Here is a 23,201-nt window from a genome sequence, read left to right on the forward strand (position 1 = left end):
ACACACTCAGCGGGCGCCCGGCAAATGGAGGGTGCACGGGGTTACGCCAATGGAGGTGGAGTGCCGATCAGCGGCGCTCCTTCTCCATGCAGCTCCCGGGGACAATGGAGCCAGGTGCCCCCTTCAGGGCTGGCGCCCGGTGGCAAATGACTCCATTGTCTTCGGGAGTTCCGCCACTGCACACACACAAACCGTAATCAGTCCTCCATGCCATTTGGTACTCAATCACCCAGAATAGAACTTTGCCCATTAAGTTGACCAGGTGTTGTCCTATGTATGGTGTTGCACCCCAGACTCTAGCAGCAAATCTGGATCTCTCTCTGCTGTATTGGGTGTCTATGAATATCATTGTTCCCTTGTCCGTTACTGTAATAGGGATGTGATGACTGCAATGGATACTAGCACTCTTGTTTGTATATGACCTTACATTCCACACCTCCAATCTCTTTCATTTGAAAACCGTGCAAGGAAGCACAAAACTGGCTAAGCTGATAGTAGGATAAGATAAAACTAATCAAGCATTATGAAGATAATCAATTCATAGACCACGACAACAAAAAACAGGGCAGGTCTACTTTTCCATACGGTGATGCTTTGCAAACCAGCATGTCTGCAGCCTGATTCAACCTTTTCCCAGTCAAGATTCAATGAGTTTGCAATAGATTTTGAAGACAAATTATCATCCATTAGGGCTGAAATCCCATCTCTGCCATCAAATGAATGCCAAGGTTTCAAGCTGTGAATGTCAGACATCTTGGTCTTCTTGGACTAGCATTGACACCCTGGATGTAGAAGATATTGTTGAAATAACCAGAAGGTTGTGTCCCACCAGCTTAGAATTGGACCCTGCCTCAACCAAACTTCTAATAGGAATGCGGTCCCAATCCCGACTGCAGAATGCCAGCTAGGGATTATTGATAGGCGTCGAAATACCATCGCCTATAATAATCCCGATGCCGGAATCCAAAACGATGTGGGACCGAACGAGGTAAGTACGGTCCACACGTCCTCATAGCCGCAGGGGGAGAGGATTAGGTTTAGGGCACCCCGGGGGGATTTAGGGTTAGGCACCCCCCTGGGACGGTTAGGGTTAGGCTAGGGAAAGGGGGGTATGGGTTAGGACTGGACTGGGGGGTATGGGTTAGGCTTAGGGCTGAGACGGCTGGTGGGACTAGGGGGGAGACGCACAGATCAGGGAAGTTTGGCTGGACTAGGAGGGAACAGGCAAGGCTGACTGGACTAGGGGGGAGACTCATGGCTGAGAGGGGGGACAGGGTAGGGAGGGCTGGCTGGTACAGGAGGGGGAGCACAGGGCATAGTCAGGTACTATGTAGTACCTGGTTTGCGCTTCTTCAGTTGGCACTGATGGCATATCAGGATCATATATGGCATGTATGATTGCTGCACCCACCGGCATTTCACCAGGCGCCGGACCCGAGCCAATCAAAGCTCGCAGACCAGCAGCCAATCAGGAGTGTCCGCTCCTGATTGGATGCCGGTCAGGGAGCTTTGATTGGATGGCGCCGGGAGCGAGCCAATCAAAGCTCTCGGACAGGCATTCCAATCAGGAGCTGATGCTCCAGATTGGCTGCCGGTCCGCGAGCTCCGGCTGACTCGCGGCAGGCCCCGTATTTGTAATTGTAAATTAATGTAGCAGGCACTATCAGTACTCTATTGCTGCCGGTGCAGCACCGCAGCCAGCTGGGCCCTACTCTGTCTCTGCTCTCTCTGGGCCCAGGACTCGAGGCCCGGCAGTCCCCCCCTGATGTCGGCCCTGTTAGGCGCCCTTTTCCCCCCGGGAGGATTAGGTTTAAAGTGCGGGGAGGGGGGGTCAGGTTTAGGCCCCCCCAGGGGGGGTTAGGGTTAGGCACTAAGGGGGGAGGTTAGGGTTATAGTCCCCATACACCTACACAATTTCCGGACGATTACACGATTTTCAAGCAATCATAAGATGGATCTTGTGAAAATCGTGTCTTTTTTTAGTAACTTACGATCCGATGCGCGTTCCCGCTGTTCGTACAATCGTGTCTTCTTATCATATGTGCAGCACATCTTGCCCGTCGTATCCGTATGAGGATCGTGACGTTTATTTTGTCCATGCGATCCATCGTGTGGCATTTCAAGTCATTTCAATGACTGTTTCCCTGATGAGCCCCTGATGAACCTGTGAGACAAAGGATCGATCTTACGACTGATCCTGTGCTAGATAAACAACAAACATGCTGCCGGGACAGCCAGGGTGCTCCTGGAGATTCGTAGGGAAAACGTATCATTCATCTGATCTTATGCTGGTCGTTTAGGTGTATGGGCCCTATATGGCACCCTTAAAGGATGGCTAGAGGGGGGGGGGGTAGGGTTAGGTAGTTTACTCACCTCCGTCAGGATCTCCGCCGTTCAGCCTGCCGGCGTCGGGATTTCGACCACCGGGCTCTCGTCATTCATACCGATCCCCTTCTAATAGGGTGTATTGATATAATTGGCCCAGTATTTGCAAAAATAGTACAATGCTCCTTGCAGACCTGCATTTTTACTGAACTAAAAACTAATTTAGATCCAAACTGCATGGCTAACTATAGACCAATAACAAACCTTCCTTTTCTAGGAAAGGCTATTGAGAAAGTTGTTGCAACTCACTTAAAACCCCATGGTATTTATTATGATGCATTCCAGCCAGGATTTAGGAGACGACAAAGCACTGAAACTGTGTGTGCTTAATGATCTTCCGATGACAAGAGACAGTTGTAAGGAACATAGCCAAAATCAAGCACTTCATTCCCTTAGAAGATCTGTCGACACTAATACATAATATTGTATCATCACACATGGACTACTGCAATGTCCTTTACCTAGGTCTCCAAGCAAAAGAATTGCACCGCTTGCAGCTGATAAAGTATGCAGAAGCCACTGAACTAACCAGCCCCTTTCTGCCACATAACACCTTCTCCTTTCACTGACTTTCTTAAGCTGGCAAATCTATTTCAAGATGGGCTTACTGACTTTCAAAGTTCTACATAACTGGGGTCCAAGGTACCTAAAGGAGCTGCTGTTTCCTTACATCTACAATTTCTTACTTCGATCTACAGATGAAGCAGGGGCGTAACTTGAACTTTGAGTGCTCCATATTTTAAGGAGCCCCCACCAACTCAGGTCTCAACCAGAGTGTGTGTGTGTGTGTGTATGTATATATATATATTATATATATATATATATATATACGTGTTAAATATATACAAATATATATCCCCTCACCTTAAAAAATTGGGGTCTTACTCCACTATTTCTGGGTCCCATTACATATTATGGGGGGTGAGGGCAGGCAGCAGTTGGGACAGTGCTGGGGGCAGGTAGCAGTTGGGGTAGAGCTTGGGGGTAAAGGCAGGGAGAAGTTGGGGTAGAGCTGGGGTAGAGGGGAGTAAGAGCAGGCAGTGCTAGAGATAGGGAGGGGGTAAGGGTAGACACCAGCTGGTGCAGTTCTGGGGGCAAAGAAGGGGTTAGGGATAGGCAGTGCTTGGGTAGGGAGGCGGTAATGATAGATACCAGATGGTGCAGTACTGGAGGGTGTTAGGGGCAGGCACTGCTTGGAGTAGAGAGGGGGGTAAGGGTGAATAACAGCTGGGGAAATACTAGGGGCAAGAAGAGGTTAGGGGCAGGCAGTGCTGGGGGTAGGGAGCAGGCATTGGTAAATAGCAGCTGGGGCAGTACTGGGGGGGCAAGAAGGATTTTAGGGACAGGCAGTGCTAGGGCTAAGAAGGAGGTAAGGGTAGATAGAAGGGCAGCTTAAAGTAGTAGTAGCAGCTGCCCTCCCCAACCCCAACAGTACCAAACAGCCAAATGTACTTTTGTGCCGGGGCCTACCTCCCGCCTGGTGCCGGGAACTGCCGCTGGTTGCCAGGGCCGTCCGTGTGCGGGGGCCAGCCTGCCGCCGGGTATCGAGGTCCGTCCTGCCACCGGTTGTTGGGGAAGTGGCTGCTTCTCCCTGTAGTGCCGGTTGCAGGAGAAGCGGCCGCTTGTCACTGAGTAATGCCGGGTGCCGGTGCACACCTGGACCACCCCGTAGATTAGCCCGGGTGCAGGGGGTTGCTTTCTGAGCCGGTGGGCCCCCTATGCTGCCGGACCCCATAGCAAGCGCACCCCCTGCACCCTTTATAGTTATGCCACTGAGATGAAGCACTAGTAGCAATACCTAGACTCTCCCTTAATTCATTTTGGGGTCAAGCTTTTAGCTTTGCATCTCTGACTCTCTGGAACTCGCTCAAGATGTAATTGTTTATTGAAACATTTCATTAATGCCCCTTTAGTTTCTAAATAAAATAAAATACAGCTCACATGCTTAGCTCTGTTCTCTGTAGTAAATTAATGCTTAAATTTATTTTGTATTTTTTGTTATTAAAATGAAAATGCAAAACACTTTGACTGCTATATAAATAACATTATTGTTATTTATAACTCATCTCATACTGCCCCCGCCTACTCCTAACTCTTCCTCTTTTCCTCACACCTAATCCTACTGACTCCCCCGCCTACTCCTAACTCTTCCCCTTCTCACCCCACACCTAATCCTACTGACTCCCCCGCCTACTCCTAACTCTTCCCCTTCTCACCCCACACCTAATCCTACTGACTCCCCCGCCTACTCCTATCTCTTCCCCTTCTCACCCCACACCTAATCCTACTGACTCCCCCGCCTACTCCTAACTCTTCCCCTTCTCACTACACACCTAATCCTACTGGCTCCCCTGCCTACTCCTACCTCTTCCCCTTCTCACCCCACAACTAATCCTACTACTCCCCCGCCTACTCCTAACTCTTCCCCTTCTCACCCCACACCTAATCCTACTGACTCCCCCGCCTACTCCTAACTCTTCCCCTTCTCACTACACACCTAATCCTACTGACTCCCCCGCCTACTCCTAACTCTTCCCCTTCTCACCCCACACCTAATCCTACTGACTCCCCCGCCTACTCCTAACTCTTCCCCTTCTCACTACACACCTAATCCTACTGACTCCCCCGCCTACTCCTAACTCTTCCCCTTCTCACTACACACCTAATCCTACTGGCTCCCCCGCCTACTCCTAACTCTTCCCCTTCTCACTACACACCTAATCCTACTGGCTCCCCCGCCTACTCCTAACTCTTCCCCTTCTCACCCCACACCTAATCCTACTGACTCCCCCGCCTACTCCTAACTCTTCCCCTTCTCACCCCACACCTAATCCTACTGACTCCCCCGCCTACTCCTATCTCTTCCCCTTCTCACCCCACACCTAATCCTACTGACTCCCCCGCCTACTCCTAACTCTTCCCCTTCTCACTACACACCTAATCCTACTGGCTCCCCTGCCTACTCCTACCTCTTCCCCTTCTCACCCCACAACTAATCCTACTACTCCCCCGCCTACTCCTAACTCTTCCCCTTCTCACCCCACACCTAATCCTACTGACTCCCCCGCCTACTCCTAACTCTTCCCCTTCTCACTACACACCTAATCCTACTGACTCCCCCGCCTACTCCTAACTCTTCCCCTTCTCACCCCACACCTAATCCTACTGACTCCCCCGCCTACTCCTAACTCTTCCCCTTCTCACTACACACCTAATCCTACTGACTCCCCCGCCTACTCCTAACTCTTCCCCTTCTCACTACACACCTAATCCTACTGGCTCCCCCGCCTACTCCTAACTCTTCCCCTTCTCACTACACACCTAATCCTACTGGCTCCCCCGCCTACTCCTAACTCTTCCCCTTCTCACCCCACACCTAATCCTACTACTCCCCCGCCTACTCCTAACTCTTCCCCTTCTCACCCCACACCTAATCCTACTGACTCCCCCGCCTACTCCTAACTCTTCCCCTTCTCACCCCACACCTAATCCTACTGACTCCCCCGCCTACTCCTAACTCTTCCCCTTCTCACCCCACACCTAATCCTACTTGCTCCCCCGCCTACTCCTAACTCTTCCCCTTCTCACCCCACACCTAATCCTACTACTCCCCCGCCTACTCCTAACTCTTCCCCTTCTCACCTCACACCTAATCCTACTGACTCCCCCGCCTACTCCTAACTCTTCCCCTTCTCACTACACACCTAATCCTACTGGCTCCCCCGCCTACTCCTAACTCTTCCCCTTCTCACTACACACCTAATCCTACTGGCTCCCCCGCCTACTCCTAACTCTTCCCCTTCTCACTACACACCTAATCCTACTGGCTTCCCCGCCTACTCCTACCTCTTCCCCTTCTCACCCCACACCTAATCCTACTACTCCCCCGCCTACTCCTAACTGTTCCCCTTCTCACTACACACCTAATCCTACTGGCTCCCCCGCCTACTCCTAACTCTTCCCCTTCTCACTACACACCTAATCCTACTGGCTCCCCCGCCTACTCCTAACTCTTCCCCTTCTCACTACACACCTAATTCTACTGGCTCCCCCGCCTACTCCTAACTCTTCCCCTTCTCACTACACACCTAATCCTACTGACTCCCCTGCCTCCTCCTAACTCTTCCCCTTCTCACCCCACACCTAATCCTACTGGCTCCCCCGCCTACTCCTAACTCTTCCTCTTCTCCTCACACCTAATCCTACTGACTCCCCCGCCTACTCCTAACTCTTCCTCTTCTCACTACACACCTAATCCTACTGGCTCCCCTGCCTACTCCTAACTCTTCCTCTTCTCACTACACACCTAATCCTACTGGCTCCCCCGCCTACTCCTAACTCTTCCCCTTCTCACTACACACCTAATCCTACTGACTCCCTCGCCTACTCCTAACTCTTCCCCTTCTCACCTCACACCTAATCCTACTGGCTCCCCAGCCTACTCCTAACTCTTCCCCTTCTCACTACACACCTAATCCTACTGGCTCCCCCGCCTACTCCTAACTCTTCCCCTTCTCACTACACACCTAATTCTACTGGCTCCCCCGCCTACTCCTAACTCTTCCCCTTCTCACTACACACCTAATCCTACTGACTCCCCTGCCTACTCCTAACTCTTCCCCTTCTCACCCCACACCTAATCCTACTGGCTCCCCCGCCTACTCCTAACTCTTCCTCTTCTCCTCACACCTAATCCTACTGGCTCCCCCGCCTACTCCTAACTCTTCCTCTTCTCACTACACACCTAATCCTACTGGCTCCCCTGCCTACTCCTAACTCTTCCTCTTCTCACTACACACCTAATCCTACTGGCTCCCCAGCCTACTCCTATCTCTTCCCCTTCTCTCCCCACAGTTAATCCTAATGACCCTACAAACACACACCTACTCCCCTTAACTCATCCCCTACAGTCCACCCAAATCTAACCCTCCTAACTAATCCCATATTGCACTCCCCACACTTACTCCTCCTAACTCATCCCTTACAGCTCCTCCACTCCTACACACACACACACCACTCATTTTTGCACTTTTTGTCTATGCCCCTGTGTCCTAGATTGTAATCTTACATGCAGGGCCCTCTCTCCTGTTTTAATCTCTCATTGTATTTTCTTGCCTGCACTGTCCTATCCACCTTCACATCCATGTCAGGCACTTTCTGCCTGGTCTTTTAGTCTCTATCTACTGCTTCTCTAGTCCTGTTTTGTGCACCCATGCTTTTGGGCACAGGTAGGCTTCATGGAATGCTTCCTGTGTTTTGTCCCCTTTTCTCATCTGAAACCCCCCTCTGCACTATGCTGTTCTGATATACATCCCATTGTATGGTATTGTGGACCCTAATGATGATAATATAATTATTTAATGAATTCAGCAATTCTAAAAAAATGTTTTTCTTGCCTCTATGTGTAATAAAAATAAATTCAGTTACGACTTAAAAGGTTGGACTACCGATAGTTATTGCATCATTTAGCATGCCAGTAGACATCCAATAATGGAGTTTAATGAAGGAGGTGTCTGACTCCTTTGCTCTATGTAATCCATTCTTGCCTACTTTTAAAATCCCTTCTTATGGAAGATCCTGAAAAAGAGGTAGGAGTGGGAAGTGCAGATAGTATGGCTCTGCGAATCACATTATCACACCCCGGCCCATTAGCTGTGCAGTGCCACAATTTGTGACATTGATAACAATGGTGACACATTATCATGCCCGCTGGTGAAGTGGGCAGAATCAGGGAGATTGGTCTAATCTATCAGTGCTAGAGAACTCTCCAAAATTCGAGAGTCCCAAAGGCATTCCAGGAGAGTAGGCAAGTGTAGTATAAACCACTCTCACTGTGACATCTGGGTAATGCCATTTATATGTCCTTTGAGTCACTGACGCACTATTTGTTTCCTCCTTGTTATGGCTCTAGAGTGCAGTATATGGTGTTCTGGTTATTATGTGAACCGCTATAGGGGATGATTCTGATTTACACGCAAAGTGACTGTAGTTGTGGGCAGCCACGAAAGCCTCAATTACTCTTTTATGGTAATGCGAGAATCCGCAGGGCAAATGCGGGGGTTCGTTTGCCTGCAAGCTGGCACCCATGCCCTCCATTATTTCCAGCTGCCGTATCTGCCATCAGTAGCAGGGGCTAGCTGGCAACTTTTAGCCTGGGGGGCAAATGCATGCAAGTGGCCCTGGCAAGTATATAGTCCTGCCATCCGACCCTCTGTAAGCAGTTATGTGGGGCCCCTCCGCCCAAATCTTTATTTTTGACCCTATTACAGGTCAGAGAGGTTTTCTGCTGTACGTGTAATAGTGAAATCACAGACCTACCCTGCTTTTGCTCACACGCTAGGGGGTGACGTGACAAGGGGCAATGCTCATTATGGGTGATGACAGGGCTTATATATGATTTTTTTTCTGTTATTGACGCTTTGTTTCACACACACAAAAAAAAAAATCACTGGCCCAGTGATCGCCATGAGCAACAAAATATGTGGGTTCCAGGGACCCTCCACTTAAAAAATATAGGATCCTACCTGACCATTTCTGGGTCCCATCATAATAATTATGTTTTAGCGCTCCCCATATACCCCTCAGACCTCCCCATATGCTGCCACACATCCCCACATACCCCTAGAATGCCCAGCTGATACCCCCAATAGCATGGTAGTGTTTACTTTCCCTTCACAGAGAGGACCCTGACGTCATCAGCTACTGTCCCAACGTCATTCCCTACCATCCAAGTGGGCATAGAAGTGAAATACAATCTTGTGGCGAGTCCAAAATTGGGCGAGCGTAGCGAGCCTGCGAGGGGACAACTTTCTTCTTTAGGTGGCCTTTATGGGCATGGAACTACACTTAGAATCAGTTTTATACCTAGAGGTCAGACTGCAGTCCCCATTGACAATAATGGGGACTGCGGTCTGCTGCGGTAGTTAGCCTTCTGCAGGAGATTTCTGTGAAATCTTCTGCATTAGACTGTTCTTACATAGCGGTGATGCATAAAATTATGCAGAAACTGTATGTTTAGCATAATTTTATGAAAAACGACGAACCAATAAATACATTTTAAAAATATACCAAAAATATTTTGTTCTCTTACCTTTGAGCAAAAATGCTCAAGAAATTATCTGCGTCTAGCTGTGCTCTCTTCTGTCCTTTTAATCTGTGGGAGCTGGATGAGGGCGGCTGCGCTCATGCTGCAGGTCCTTTTGGCTCCTCGTCTTCTTGATGAGTGGAAGGCAGAGCTGGGGACAGGTGTAGGAGGCAGGAAGCCGGGCACAGGAGTAGGGGGTGGGGAGCTGGAAACAGGAGTAGGAGGTGGGGAGCTGGGAATAGGTGTAGGAGGTGGGGAGCTGGGAACAGGAGTAGGAGGTGGGGAGCTGGGAATAGGTGTAGGAGGTGGGGAGCCGGGGACAGGAGTAGGAGGTGGGGAGCTGGGAATAGGTGTAGGAGGTGGGGAGCTGGGAACAGGAGTAGGAGGTGGGAAGCTGGGCACAGGAGTAGGGGGTGGGGAGCCGGAAACAGGAGTAGGAGGTGGGGAGCTGGGAACAGGAGTAGGAGGTGGGGAGCCGGTGACAGGTGTAGGACGTAGGAAGCCGGGCACAGGAGTAGGAGGTGGGGAGCCGAGGACAGGAGTAGGTGGTGGGGAGCCAGGAATAGGTGTAGGAGGTGGGGAGCTGGGAACAGGAGTAGGAGGTGGGGAGCCGGTGACCAGGGCTTGTGGCTGGGAAACCCTGCGGTAGGGTTTCCCTCGCAAGTCCGATGGTCAAGACCATCGTGACCATCTTTTTGGACGCTCGTATATGCTGTGGGTGGTCCAATGTGTGGTAAATTCTTAGTACATTAGATGGAATTCCGTATAGGGTGTGATTTGATGTGCTGGTGCTGTATATATAGCTCCAAATATCAACTGGTATGGCGTACCCCACTCACAATTAGACAGGCATTTTCTTTCACATCAAGGTATCTTTTACCCGTAGGCGTTTGTTACATCCACCATATATTTCCTTGATACTCAGGGTATGATATTTCCCAAAAAGAGATAAATATGTGTATATGATTAAAAAAATTAATTTATTCATATACATAGCATCCCATATACAGGATGTGGACATACAAATACACAACAGTTATATAACAGAATACAAAAAATACAAAAAAAAAACAGCATAGTTTACCTATGGTAATCAATAGCAAATATCCACAGCTTCCAAAAATGTGTCAACGCGTTTCAGCCCAATCCTGGGCGTTTATCAAGACATGTGGATGCTGTGTTGGATTGTGGTGTTTAACTGAGAGAGCACCAATCACGGTGCAACTCACAGTGACATCATAATTGCCAGCCAAATATATATAAAGGCTTAATATGCATGTAAAATACAAATACAAAGAGTACCTATATATAGGGCTGTTTTTCTGGAGATCTAGTCTTCATAGAACTATTAAACAAACTTAATAAAAAAGTTAAGATCTATAATAAGATCGCGATAGGGCTACACTTCCGGTTTACATGGAAAGTGACATGCACGCATGGAGTATCAAGCGTGCGTTCCAGTGTCTCCATGGAAGACTGGATCTCCAGAAAAACAGCATTATATATAGGTAATTATTGTATTTGTATTTTACATGCATATTAAGCCTTTATATATATTTGGCTGGCAATAATGATGTCACTGTGAGTTGCACCGTGATTGGTGCTTTCTCAGTTAAATACCACAATCCAACACAGCATCCACATGTCTTGATAAGGCCCAGGAATTGTTGGGCTGAAATGCGTTGACACGTTTTTGGAAGCTGTGGATATTTGCTATTGACTACCATACTTAAACTATGCTGGTTTTTTTTGTATTCTGTTATATAACTGTTGTGTATGTGTATGTCCACATCCTGTATATGGGATGCTATGTATATGAATAAATAATTTTTTTTAATCATATATACATATTGGAACATACTTTTTTTTTTTAATCTCTTTTTAGGAAATATCATACCCAGAGTATCAAGGAAATATATGGTGGATGTAACAAACGCCCTACGGGTAAAAGATACCTTGATGTGAAAGAAAACGCCTGCCTAATTGTGAGTGGGGTACGCCATACCAGTTGATATTTGAAGCTATCGTATCTCTAAAGAAACCTTTATATTCTTGCCCTCAACCTCCTTATATGTGAGTGAGGTATGGAAATTCATCTGTAAAAAGCTGGGTGACGGTACAAGCACGTGATTCATCACATCAGCTGAAAAGAAACCTTTATATGCACATACAATTGGTGTCACATTGTGAGTGGGGTACCCCTATATACAGCACCAGCACATCAAATCACACCCTATACGGAATTCCATCTGATGTACTAAGAATTTACCACACATTGGATTTTTTTGGTTTATATTATTTCTTCTATGTGAACTTCACTGGGAATGGAGTGACTTACCAGCAATAGAAGGAGAAGAATATTTGAGGACACTGTTCATTTAAGAAGGAATGTATTGTATATCTATGTTTCTATATATTTTCATATACCAACATAGCGCCACTTGTGTATGAATGGTCTCTACTCTTGTTTTCTGTTACATATCTTATTAGGTAGGGTAATGCCTTATTGAGATCTTGTTCTCACAAACCGGCAACTTTGCGCATAGATCAGCATCCTCTATCATTTCCTTTTGAACGATTCATTTAGGTGTCTTGCGGCCCGATCTCAGCCTGGACTCGCACATTTATGCTTGCAGCCCTATGGGACTGTGCACAAAAATGTGCGAGTCCCGATGTACTGTATTTGTAGCATACAGCCGCACTCAATTGGACCGAGCCCTGTGACCCCTAATATTTTAGTGAGGCTGTCCTATTAATCCACATGGACACCGTTTAGGAGAATGTAAACAAGTAGCTAATATGATGTATACATATTTTTAATATGCAGGAAGCAATGTTAATGTTTCATGGCAGTTCCAGGGGAAACCATCAGTGTGTTTTTCTGGTCTTTCAGGACACTGTGTACCGTCTCACCACCAAAGGTCTGATAGAAGGAGTCATCTCAGGTTACAATGCCACAGTATTTGCCTATGGCCCAACAGGTAAGTTATGGCTACAACAGGGACTTACAAATGTTTGCAGAATGGAGGTACAAGTTTGTGGGAAGAGCCAATGCATGAATTCACTAGGAACAAACCGCACTGTACTTGAGATACTTCAGCTTTCAGCCCTAACTCCCCAGAATAAAAGAAACCTTTAATACAACCGGGCTTAAACTGTGTGCACTGGAAATGGCTTCTGTGCGGGTTCATTGTGTGCTTTATCATCAGCCTTGCCCCTGTATACTGTATTTACAGTATAACCCATCTAGCACAAAGCAATAATGCACTGCCAGCATAGGCAAGGTTAAGCAAGAGGCTCATTCATGTGTGAACAGGTTGTTATCCTCAGTAGATAACCTGCATCTTCTGTTACTAAGACAACAAGACAGATGGTCCCTTGGGGACCAGTATTTTGGATCGAACAATAGCCCATGTATGCAATAGAATATTCCATGGCCAAGTCAGATTTCTTCTCTATATATTCAGCAGTAAATTTAGTAAGAACATGAATCGGCATGTTTTAATTTAATTGCTGATTTATTACCAAACTGCTGTCACACTGAGGAAGGTTATTCATGAAAGTGTTCCCTACACACATATAGAGGCAGCCATATTGTGGTCTACACCAGTATGCCTTCAGTCGATTCGTGAGGAACTAGTGACATCAATGAGGCACAAAATGCATATAAAGTACACAATGCATAGTCCCAAAGTCAGATTTGCCTTATTTTTCCCCTATAACTGTAGTAATTGGCCCCTTGACCATGGTAGTCATCATCATAAATTGTTAAACAAGAACTTTGCTTTGCAATGTGATATCTACAATCTGGGCATTATATTTATTGATATATAGTGGAAATCCTATATGTTTTATCTGTAGATTTTGTTGTGTTTTAATTACTCCCATTTTATTGTCACCTCAGGATGTGGCAAGACGTATACTATGCTGGGCACAGATCGAGAGCCTGGGATATATATTAGGACTCTTAATGACCTCTTCAGAGCTATCGAGGAGACCAGTGATGATATGGAATATGAGGTCCTCATGTCCTACTTAGAGGTTAGTGATGATGCTGGTGAAGAATAACAGAGAAAAATAAATACTCATACTCAGAGCTATGACTGGTAATTTTGGGGCTCCACTGAAAAGGAGGGATCTCAAGGTTAACAAGACGAGACACCCTGCTCACTCCACTGCTTCTTTACCATGCTTGGCTACTCCACTCCAAGCAGCACTGGAGATCAGCATTGGAGATCTGTCTCAGAAAGGAACATAAGCAAGATAATAAGGAGTTATCTTCTGTGTATTCGTAGGTGAGTCACTCATGACTAGAATAATGCCCTGCGCCCTGAGCTTACTACATGAACAGGTGATACATTTCATTGTGAAATGATCACAATGTAATGTACTGCATTGGGAGGAACACTGTGTGCCCATTAATTGTCTTGTGTATAAATAAACACTCATCTCCATAGCTTGTAAGGCAGCATAATATCTCTTCTTGGGGCTTCCTGCTCCTCGTGTTTCACTAGAAGCCCTGATAACACTTGCTGCTGGCTTGTCTGCACCATCCTTGGAGCAGGGCAGATAATCTCCATGGTGACAGATAGAGTCTTTACATGCGTTGATTCCTTCTGAAGAACTGGGATGGTGATGACATTATAGCCTGTGTAATATTTGCACATTGAACTCACTGGAGAAACCAAGTATGCAAACAGGCAGCTAGGAAACTACAACAAATCCATGTAAAATGAGAATTTAGTTAAATAAATGCCCAGTTACCACAGAAGTGTTATTTATCTAATCTTAATACAGAAATAAAATCATTTTACTGACTAAAGTACTGTATACATTTAAAGCACTGACATATATCTATATGTCTGCTACAGATGTGTCCTCATACACCTAGCCTCAATACACCCTGCAGCGTGAGATGCCTGGCATGAGTGAGCCATGCCGAGCAGTGTAGTGTAGCAACGTTTTCTAAAATTTGAGTCTTATTTGCACCGCAGATGCAGCCTAACACCACTCAATCTGTACCAGAGACGCTGAGCTGCGACCTTAACCACACAGGAATTAGTTTTAAATATGTACAAAGTCACAGATGAATCACAACATAACTTAGGAGTCTATTCATGAAGCAGAGAAGAGTCCTGTTTAGCTGAAATCATGGCTCTTCTCTGCTTCGTGCTATTCATGGAGCTAGTTTACCGTGGAGAAGGGTATTACTTCTCCAGCTGGACCCCCGCTCCATACCTGCATCGCATCCCCATACTATTGTATGGTGAGTGCAATTCAAAAAGGAACGGAAAGCTCAGCTTTCCATTTCTCTCCTGTGGTACAGATTCGCCATCTAAAGATGGAGTTATCTGTTACCACAAGCCGAACAGAGCAGGGCAGTTGCATACTTCCCCGCTGTCTACTCGGTACCCAGCGCTGGCTCCGACCCCCTTTTCCCTTTTCTGACCTGACCTGCTGCACTTGGACGCCGGGGCATGCGCAGTGAGGAGCAGGCATATCGGGCTCCCGATATGACTGTCTTCTCACTGTGTACAGGAGATCGTGGAGCGCCCAAAGACGGTGGCGTCACAAGGGGGGGTGGGCCGCACCCTGGTGTCACCCACCGATGGGTGACACCAAGGTGCTGACTCCCTCTCAGTGACAGGAGCCGGGTGCTGCACTGTATAATTAAGCGCAGCACTCAGCTCCTGACACTGTGAGGGAGCCGGCACTGCAAACAGGGCAGTTACTCCGCACCTCCGGCACCCCCCTTCCCCACTGTCTCCACTTAGTTATGCAGTCACCACGGGAGTCCGGGCCGCATGGCCCCGCCCCTCTCCACGAGGCCACGCCCCATTTACGATGGCGCGCAGCTCTGACGCGTGCATAGCATCCCTCCCCGCACCAGGTGACACTGCGGGGAGGGACGCCAATGACTAAACATCGCTATATATCACATTGATGTGATGCAATGTATAGTGTAATCTTTTAGTAGCCACTTCATGTTGTACATGAATAGACCCCTTGGTGTGAAAAAAAGCCACGGCCGTTGCATCATAGCACTTCATATACAGATTCAGACTCTGACACACACACACAGATGTACAAGTGTCGCATATCAAATGAATCAGTGCAGTCTCGTTCATTGATTTATCGCATCAAGTGAAAAAGAAGCTAAAAAGACGATTGGCCGTAAGCTGAAATGCACGGGACCTGGCTCGCGGAAAAGGGGTGTTTGGAGCAGCTGCGACAATAGTGTATGAGGACACATCTGTATAATGCTTTACCAGTTGGCAGCCTTGTTTTATGGTCTTTCCATACTGGTACAGGGCAGGGTAGCAGATTTCTGTCTCCAGCTGAGTCAAGTATATTTTGTTCACCTCACAGATCTACAATGAAATGATTCGGGACCTGTTGAACCCAGCACTGGGCTACCTGGACCTGCGGGAGGACTCAAAGGGAGTTATTCAAGTGGCCGGGATAACAGAGGTGTCTACCATCAACGCCAAAGAGGTACTATGGCATTGGGTTTACGCAAGCATTACACAAATAGAGGAGATGTGTACCTTTATCTTGTAAATGGATACACCAGGAGTGTTCTTAGTAACTGAAATCTGTTGGGTCCTAAGCACAATACATGTTCTGGGCCCCCAATATTCAGCGCAGCTGCTAGTATTACTCACAGTGGTTAAATCGAATTTTAAGGCGTGAGCCCAGTTACCCAAATTCTAGAACTGTGGGGGTCTCACTCTCGGTGTCTCTGTGGTCTTGCTAGGTGGATGAAAGGATCAGGCTGACTGGTTCCACCTTAAGAGAGTGATTAAGACTAGCAGAGAAAGCACATAATGGAGACACAGACAATGTACTGAGGACCCAACGCATTTGAAGGAATATTGATATCATGTATATCTTATATAAAAAGCTGCAGCTGACATAAGACTATTGGCCACAGTAGTGCAGTAATATAGGAGGCAGGAATAACCAGTCACATACAGCAGCCCGGAAGCAGTGTTCTGTTAAGCAGCCTGGCTTTGCCCCCATGAGCAGCTGCAGACCTTAGGTACTTGTCTATACTGACATCATCTTATTCCAGTCTTAGTAAATAGATGACTTGACTCATAGGGATAAAGGTGCACAGTTATGACTTATTTGTAGGAAGATAATACTAACTAAATGTGTCTCATAGGTTGGTCATCTGCGTTTATATGTTGCCACTTAGTGGAAGAAACTAATGTCTCTATAAACACAGAGAGATACAGATATTTTACATCTATGATACGTTAAAGTTCTCAGTTATTCGTATGGATTCTAATGGATTCTAGGAGGGTCTGTATGCCATGGATCACATATCTGAGCATGTCAGACCTTGTCTTCATTTTGGAGAATAAAACTACTATAATGTTCTTGTGTGTATATCAATGTTCTCTCCTTCCTCCCCTATTTCCCTAGTGTAATCCCAGTGTTTTTGTGTTGTTTTTCTTTTTCTAAACGCCGTTTATTGATAACCGGGGATGTCTGGTTAGATGACAGGCTGCTGCCACTCTCCCTATTTACTTCATCCCAACCTCCGCCCCCTATGCTACAAACCTTGTTCACTATCAGCAACACAAAACAGTGGTTCAAGTTATGTAGGAGATTTGAAATAGGCTTACAAGTAAGCTGCCACCATGAGATTTTATAGCAATCTCAGTATAATAACCAAGTAGAAAAATGTATATGAGTTCGTGCTATGGGAATTGCTGAATGCTTCAATTGTATATTCATGTTTCATACAAGTTTGCTTACAGAATGAATGTATATTGGTATTTATTTATGATAAAATATCGCATATACATCTCATGTTTTTCTGTGAAGAATTATTGTTTTACTAAAAACTTAGGCTATATTTACATAGAATTTTACTTTTAAACCCATGGATGCACATAAAAACCTATCTCTCTGTGTCCCTTAGATCATGCAACTGCTAATGAAAGGAAACAAACAAAGGACGCAAGAGCCCACAGCAGCCAATAAAACCTCCTCCCGCTCTCATGCCATCCTTCAGGTCACTGTTAGGCAGAAGAATCGCATCAAGAACATCACTCAGGAGGTCCGTGTAGGGCGGCTCTTCATGATAGACCTGGCTGGATCTGAGAGGGCTTCCCAGGTACAAGTTTACAGAAGGAACATTAAACTCCCATTACCATATCAGCTCACATCTAGCAGCTTGAAGTACTGGGCCCATAAGGGCGGTATCAGGAGCTGAGGTCTTCCTCACATCCCAGTGTGACTTTAAAGTCCATTCATGTAATGTTATTCCTAATGTGTTTTCCAGCCATCCAGAAATGCTCCAAAAAATGGAAAACAAGTAATATTTTTACCTCACAGGTAAACAGGGGTCCATCTTTGGGCTGGAAATCCCCATAATCTCCTGGCCTTTAGCTCAGAAGAAGAGTGACTGGAATCATTACTGTTACATTGCAGATTAGCAGTAGCTATCGTGATCCCCACCGCCCCCCTTCTGGCCTGGAAACAGAAAGAGAGGTGGCCATTGCAACCTACCTAGAAGTATACATATTTGTGAGTTTAATTATTTGCCTGGAAATAGATAAAGGAATAAGCATGGAAGTTAATATTCATTTTTTATTTCATTAACCCTCCCCTTAAAATGTCACTAAATTTTATACACTTTCCTTGAGAGGAGAGACCGCACAAAGCCTCAGTGTTCTCAGTGAAGCCAATGTAATAAGTCTCAGAAATGGGAAAAACGGTGGGGCAAACCGAGGTGCAGAATAGTCACAGACATCTGGCAGCCTAAGGGTTAAAATTGATATACAAAGTTTTTTTTCAGGGCTGGATAACCCTGATTTCTAATCCGACTCTGCTGCATTGTAACACGTTGAGATACAATTACAGAGTTAAAACGTGTGTACTAAAATAATACTTGGATCAGGTTTTGCAAAAGCATTTTAAGCATATTGTTACATATCATCCGTGGCCATGATAAGGCTTTACTCAATTTGTTCTCTGTTTATCCTTAACAAGGGCCTTCACGGTGTTTAATGAACCTGCTATTTTATTTGAAACCTGATACCTAGCTCAGGACAATAGAGACTTTCACTGCATAGCATCTATTAGAGAGCACAGTAATAACAATTAGAGTAGGATACAGCACCATCTGGTGGATGTAGGCGGTATCGATTTGAATTGATTGTACTATAAAGACAGTTAAAGTTGATTTACAACTGCAAAATATGCTGACGTTCAGTATATTTCTAATTGCACAGATTCACCTAATAGTACATATGTATAATAAAGAGCATTACCAAAAGCACACTTTCATTCTGGATTTTGGATCTGTTCTGGTAAAAACACTTTGTGACCTTTTGAAAGGTTTACGGATCTGGCTGAAAATGTGCATTATGGAAATGGTAAATGTGCAGTGTGAAAATACTGTACAGCTGGCTACCACTATAGGATTGGCTACTTCATTCATTTCAATATCTCTGCTTTTCTCTAAATAGCTTAGCTCACTTTTATGTATGTCCTAACATAATCATGATAGTGAGGGGTCAGAACTGTGGGCCTAATTCAGACACGGACGCTCGCTGGCTAAAAGGGTCCGGCTATTTAAATCATGTGCTCGCACTGCGTCGCGTAAAGCGACCCACTAAGTAATAGCGAGCGGCCGCACTATGCGCTCGCACCTGTATAAAGACGCCCCTTTGCCACCCGCAACACACGTCATCTCCGGCAGTTGTAGGATTAATCGGGAACATCGAGAGCCATCGGAGCTGCTCGCAGCGCTTGTGGTAGCTTTTTCCCACCACAACATTGCGAGCAGTACAGGCTAAAATACAACCCAGTCACGTGTGTAATGACGCTACTTTGCTAATTATGCGAACCCATTAAACGCCGTTCTGACGGTCGGGCACGCCTGCGTTCGCACATCCACACCCCTGTTTTCAAGGACCTTCCCTTGATACCACTCACAAACGGCACTATCTGTCACTCAAAATAGCGTCCCGACTGCGGGCTACGGGCGAGCACTTTCCCATCGCAATGGCTGGTTCGTGCACGCACATTGCGACTCATGCGCAGATTGCGATAAATCACTCAATGCGAGCGAGCGCAGAATAGCGTCCGGGTCTGAATCAGGCCCTGTATTTGTAACTTTTGCTATATTTGTTCCTGGAAGGTGAAAAAGGTGTCTTACTGAATGTATAGGCCTGGTCTCCAGCATCTCCCAACAGTCCCAGTTCTTGTACATCAAAAATAGGGATATTTGGGCGGAAAGTCAGTAGAATCATTCATGTGCTTATTACAAATCTGTCAGGAAGCACACTAATTCGCCCATTGCAGTGACTATTATATTATTATTATTGATTTATTAACTATTAATCTGAAGATGCAACATTTTAACTCTCACAGACTCCCCACAAATCCATGAGCTTCCCCGCAGAAACAGATGCATTCACACAGTGTACAGGCACAAAACGGACACTTACTGACACTGGGCCTAATTCAGCATTAGTGCACTGCTGAATGCAGATTCCCAATGTTCGGGAATCTGCGCAGGTGCCAGACACGTTCTGCGCATGTGCAGAACAGGTTTGCGAGCCCACATGTAAACTGGCAGCAAACTTTCAATGATTGACAGTCTGCTGCTGTTTGGGGACTGGGAGGGGGCGGCGATGGCTTCCTTTTCCCGAAACAGAGGCGTGTCGTTGCCGTTGGGGGGAGGCCAGGATCTCTGTCGGCTGCCGGAGATTTCCTGGCCTCTTCCTCGCAGCTGCAACGGCCACATAGGCAAACGCAGGGGGGTCTAGGGTTGCCTGGAAACCCTCCCCTTCCCAGCCCACAACATGATGATCACAATATAAATAGCATATAATACTAAAGCTGCATGGTTTTTAAGATCCCCTCAATGTCCAAATGAAATAATTAGCACCACCTCTTAATCTTTTAAAATGTGTGAGCCAGTAATGAATACACTTGCACCAAATAGGATATCTGGAAAGCATACACGGTTAAGGGTGCACTTATATAGATCATCTTTCTGTATATAGGTTAGTTTTTGCATTTTGAGAGAATAAATTCTGTTGACTAGAAATCTCAAATTATAATAGCAGCTGACTAAAATGTAGGAAGTATATGACAGAGGTTTCAGGTAACACATAATATCTATGTACAGAACAGAGGGCCAGATTCAGCTTCAGACGGAATAGCTAAGCTGCTCGCAACGCAGCATCGGATACTCTGCGGACTATCGGCCGGCTAAGGTGACCCATGGGGTCACTCAGCTGGCCCAGGGGCAAACGCAGGATTTCTAGAGGGGGGTTTACAGATGCTTGATTTTAGAGTGAGTGTGGCCAGTCCATGAAGAGGGCATAATTAGCACTTAACCAGCTTTAATATGGGTCATACAAAGTTTATTGCATGTCATAACTCCAGCCTATAGAGGACCAGCAATCACAGTAAGCCATAAGATACGGCAGTAGGGCCATCCTGTCTGAGCTGAATGTTTTTATTTCAGATGTGGGCACCATTCTAGAGCATGGGAGCAAGTTCGCAAGTCTGGGGAAGCAGCACAAGAACCTTGCAGTGCTCTGAACATATATGTCTCCTTACGCAATGGATAGTGGATTATTATACAGTATTAATAATTGACCCTTATATACATTTTCTTACTTCTCTACTAAGGGCCGGATTCAATTAGCGTAGAAAAGCCAAGTACAGCAATAAGCTCGATGTTTTCGCTTCATTCACCTGTTTCGAGGCAAAGTTTTCGCCTACTTGCAAACTGCGCACTCCCGCTTTTTGTCCTATTCAACTGTAAAACAGGCAAAAACTTATATGTGCGAATGCAGCAAATAGCAAAAATGACAGGTTCTTTTGGGAAATCAGTCTGTACCCCATAAAAAGCCTAACGGTTCCGGGGAATCAATATAGAAGTGTATTAATAGCCCTAATAAAAGTATTTGGGGTTTTTAAATTGAGTCAAAGGGCTGTTATTTGCATATTTGTTAAAGTGTGGAAAAATTATTGAAAGCATTTTTGGGGGGGAGAAAATTAATTGCGATAGGTAATTTGGGGGGTACATTAAACTGGGTCCTAGCATATTTATGTGTCTCTAAAGTGTATTATAAAATCTTTATAAAAATACACCTGCTGCAGCCACCTGCAACCCTAAAAAAACCTGACCCGTCCATACAGCCCCCCAAAATACACGGCCCAATACTTTAAACTCATTTTCAAACACTGTTTTACATTTTCACCCCAAAAATTACATGCCTTTTTCTTTTTTTTTGCCCTAATTAGTAATTAGCGGGGGTGTCCAAAGGGTTCTGAACCAAATCCCCAAATTTTTACTCAAAAATAGGGATTTTGCACATCTTTTCTCCTGTCTTTGGGTGGAGAAACTTTTTCACCTAGTTTTGCCTCTGGAGTTTTCACACATGCCAAAACGTCCTGGAATTGAATAGGGCGATACTTTGGAAAATGGGGAAAGCATTGCATCGGCGAATGTTTTTTGACGATCACGGCTTTTCGCCTCTAATTGAATACGGCCCTAAATTACAACTATAATCTCAAGAAGCGATCCTTCATTGAAAACATTGGGGGTCATTCAGACCCACTCGCGAGCGGCAGTACGCTCGCAAGTGGGTCAATGTTCCCCACTGCGCATGCGCACGATGGAGGGAGCTCCGTCGCGCGCATGCGCGAGACCTGGCGAGCGAAGGACTGTCCATCGCTCCGGGTCTCGCACCAAAGGGGGCGTGCTGTCGATGTTGATTGACAGCACGCCCCCTTTGGTGGGCGTGCCGGGGGCGTGCCTGCCAGACGGAGACGTTCCCATGGGAACGCCTACCGTGTGAAGCCGGCCCCACTGACATCACTAGTGATGTCAGTGGGAGTGATTTTGGCTCTGATAGAGCCAAAATCACTCCAGGGCTTGTGGCTGGGAAACCCGACCGCAGGGTTTCCTTCGCAAGTCCGATGGTCGCGATGGTCAAGACTATCGCGACCATCTTGTTGGACGCTCGTATATGCTGTGGGTGGTGAGTGACCCACAGCTATACGAGCGTCCAGGAGGACGCTCCATTTTAATGGAGGAGGGCCCTGATTCAGAGCGAGCGCTCTGGTCAGAGCGTCCGGCTCTGAATCAGGCCCATTGTTTGCTTATTTCTAACTATTAATAATGCTCCGTACATTAGTCAATAAGCACTAATGATATTTGCTGTGAACAGGTTACCAGGATAGTCATAGAAACACTTGTCAATAATAACTACTGTGTATTTTAAAACATTGCATCTCTTTGCCTGTTATGTTATTAATTAGTAAGGTGAGAGATTATGATGCATATCCATAAACACCTATACTAACAGTGCTGTTGTCACACGTTATACGATAACTGTGTTACAATATATTATTTTCTCCCTATACACACATGCACATTGTCTTGTGGTACCGGCTCTGCTTACAGTTTGTGCTGCCAGAGGTCATTGTGAATGAATAACCAATAACTTATTAAATGTGCATTGAATATGTTCATGCTGTTTGTCAAACATTGGTCTTGATCATGTAACCACACACCAACTAGCTAACTCATATTTGCATAGAGCGATCCATGCACAGAACCACCTGTCCAATAGCAAAGAGTAACTGGAAATTGTATTTAAATGTTGGCAATAATGTAGTGATAGACTATGGGCTGGTGAATGAGAGAAAGTGATTGTCAGCACTTGTTCCCTATATTAAGTACTATATA

The 23,201-nt window shown here is 46.0% G+C and overlaps 1 protein-coding gene across 3 annotated transcripts in view; it reads left to right on the forward strand.

Annotated features, from left to right (window-relative positions):
• KIF19 (kinesin family member 19) overlaps positions 1–23,201 on the forward strand; it is a 101,929-nt gene that overhangs the window by 38,600 nt on the left and 40,128 nt on the right. For all 3 annotated transcript variants that reach the window (XM_088473156.1, XM_088473148.1, XM_088473164.1), the window contains 4 exons: positions 12,363–12,450; positions 13,374–13,510; positions 15,839–15,964; positions 17,403–17,597. In XM_088473156.1, the coding sequence (XP_088329282.1) occupies positions 12,363–12,450; positions 13,374–13,510; positions 15,839–15,964; positions 17,403–17,597 (546 nt within the window). The remainder of the gene's footprint in view (positions 1–12,362; positions 12,451–13,373; positions 13,511–15,838; positions 15,965–17,402; positions 17,598–23,201) is intronic.

This window comes from Taudactylus pleione, unplaced genomic scaffold (assembly GCF_031769625.1).
Source record: "Taudactylus pleione unplaced genomic scaffold, aTauple2 ptg000016l, whole genome shotgun sequence".
Classification (NCBI taxonomy): domain Eukaryota; kingdom Metazoa; phylum Chordata; class Amphibia; order Anura; family Myobatrachidae; genus Taudactylus; species Taudactylus pleione.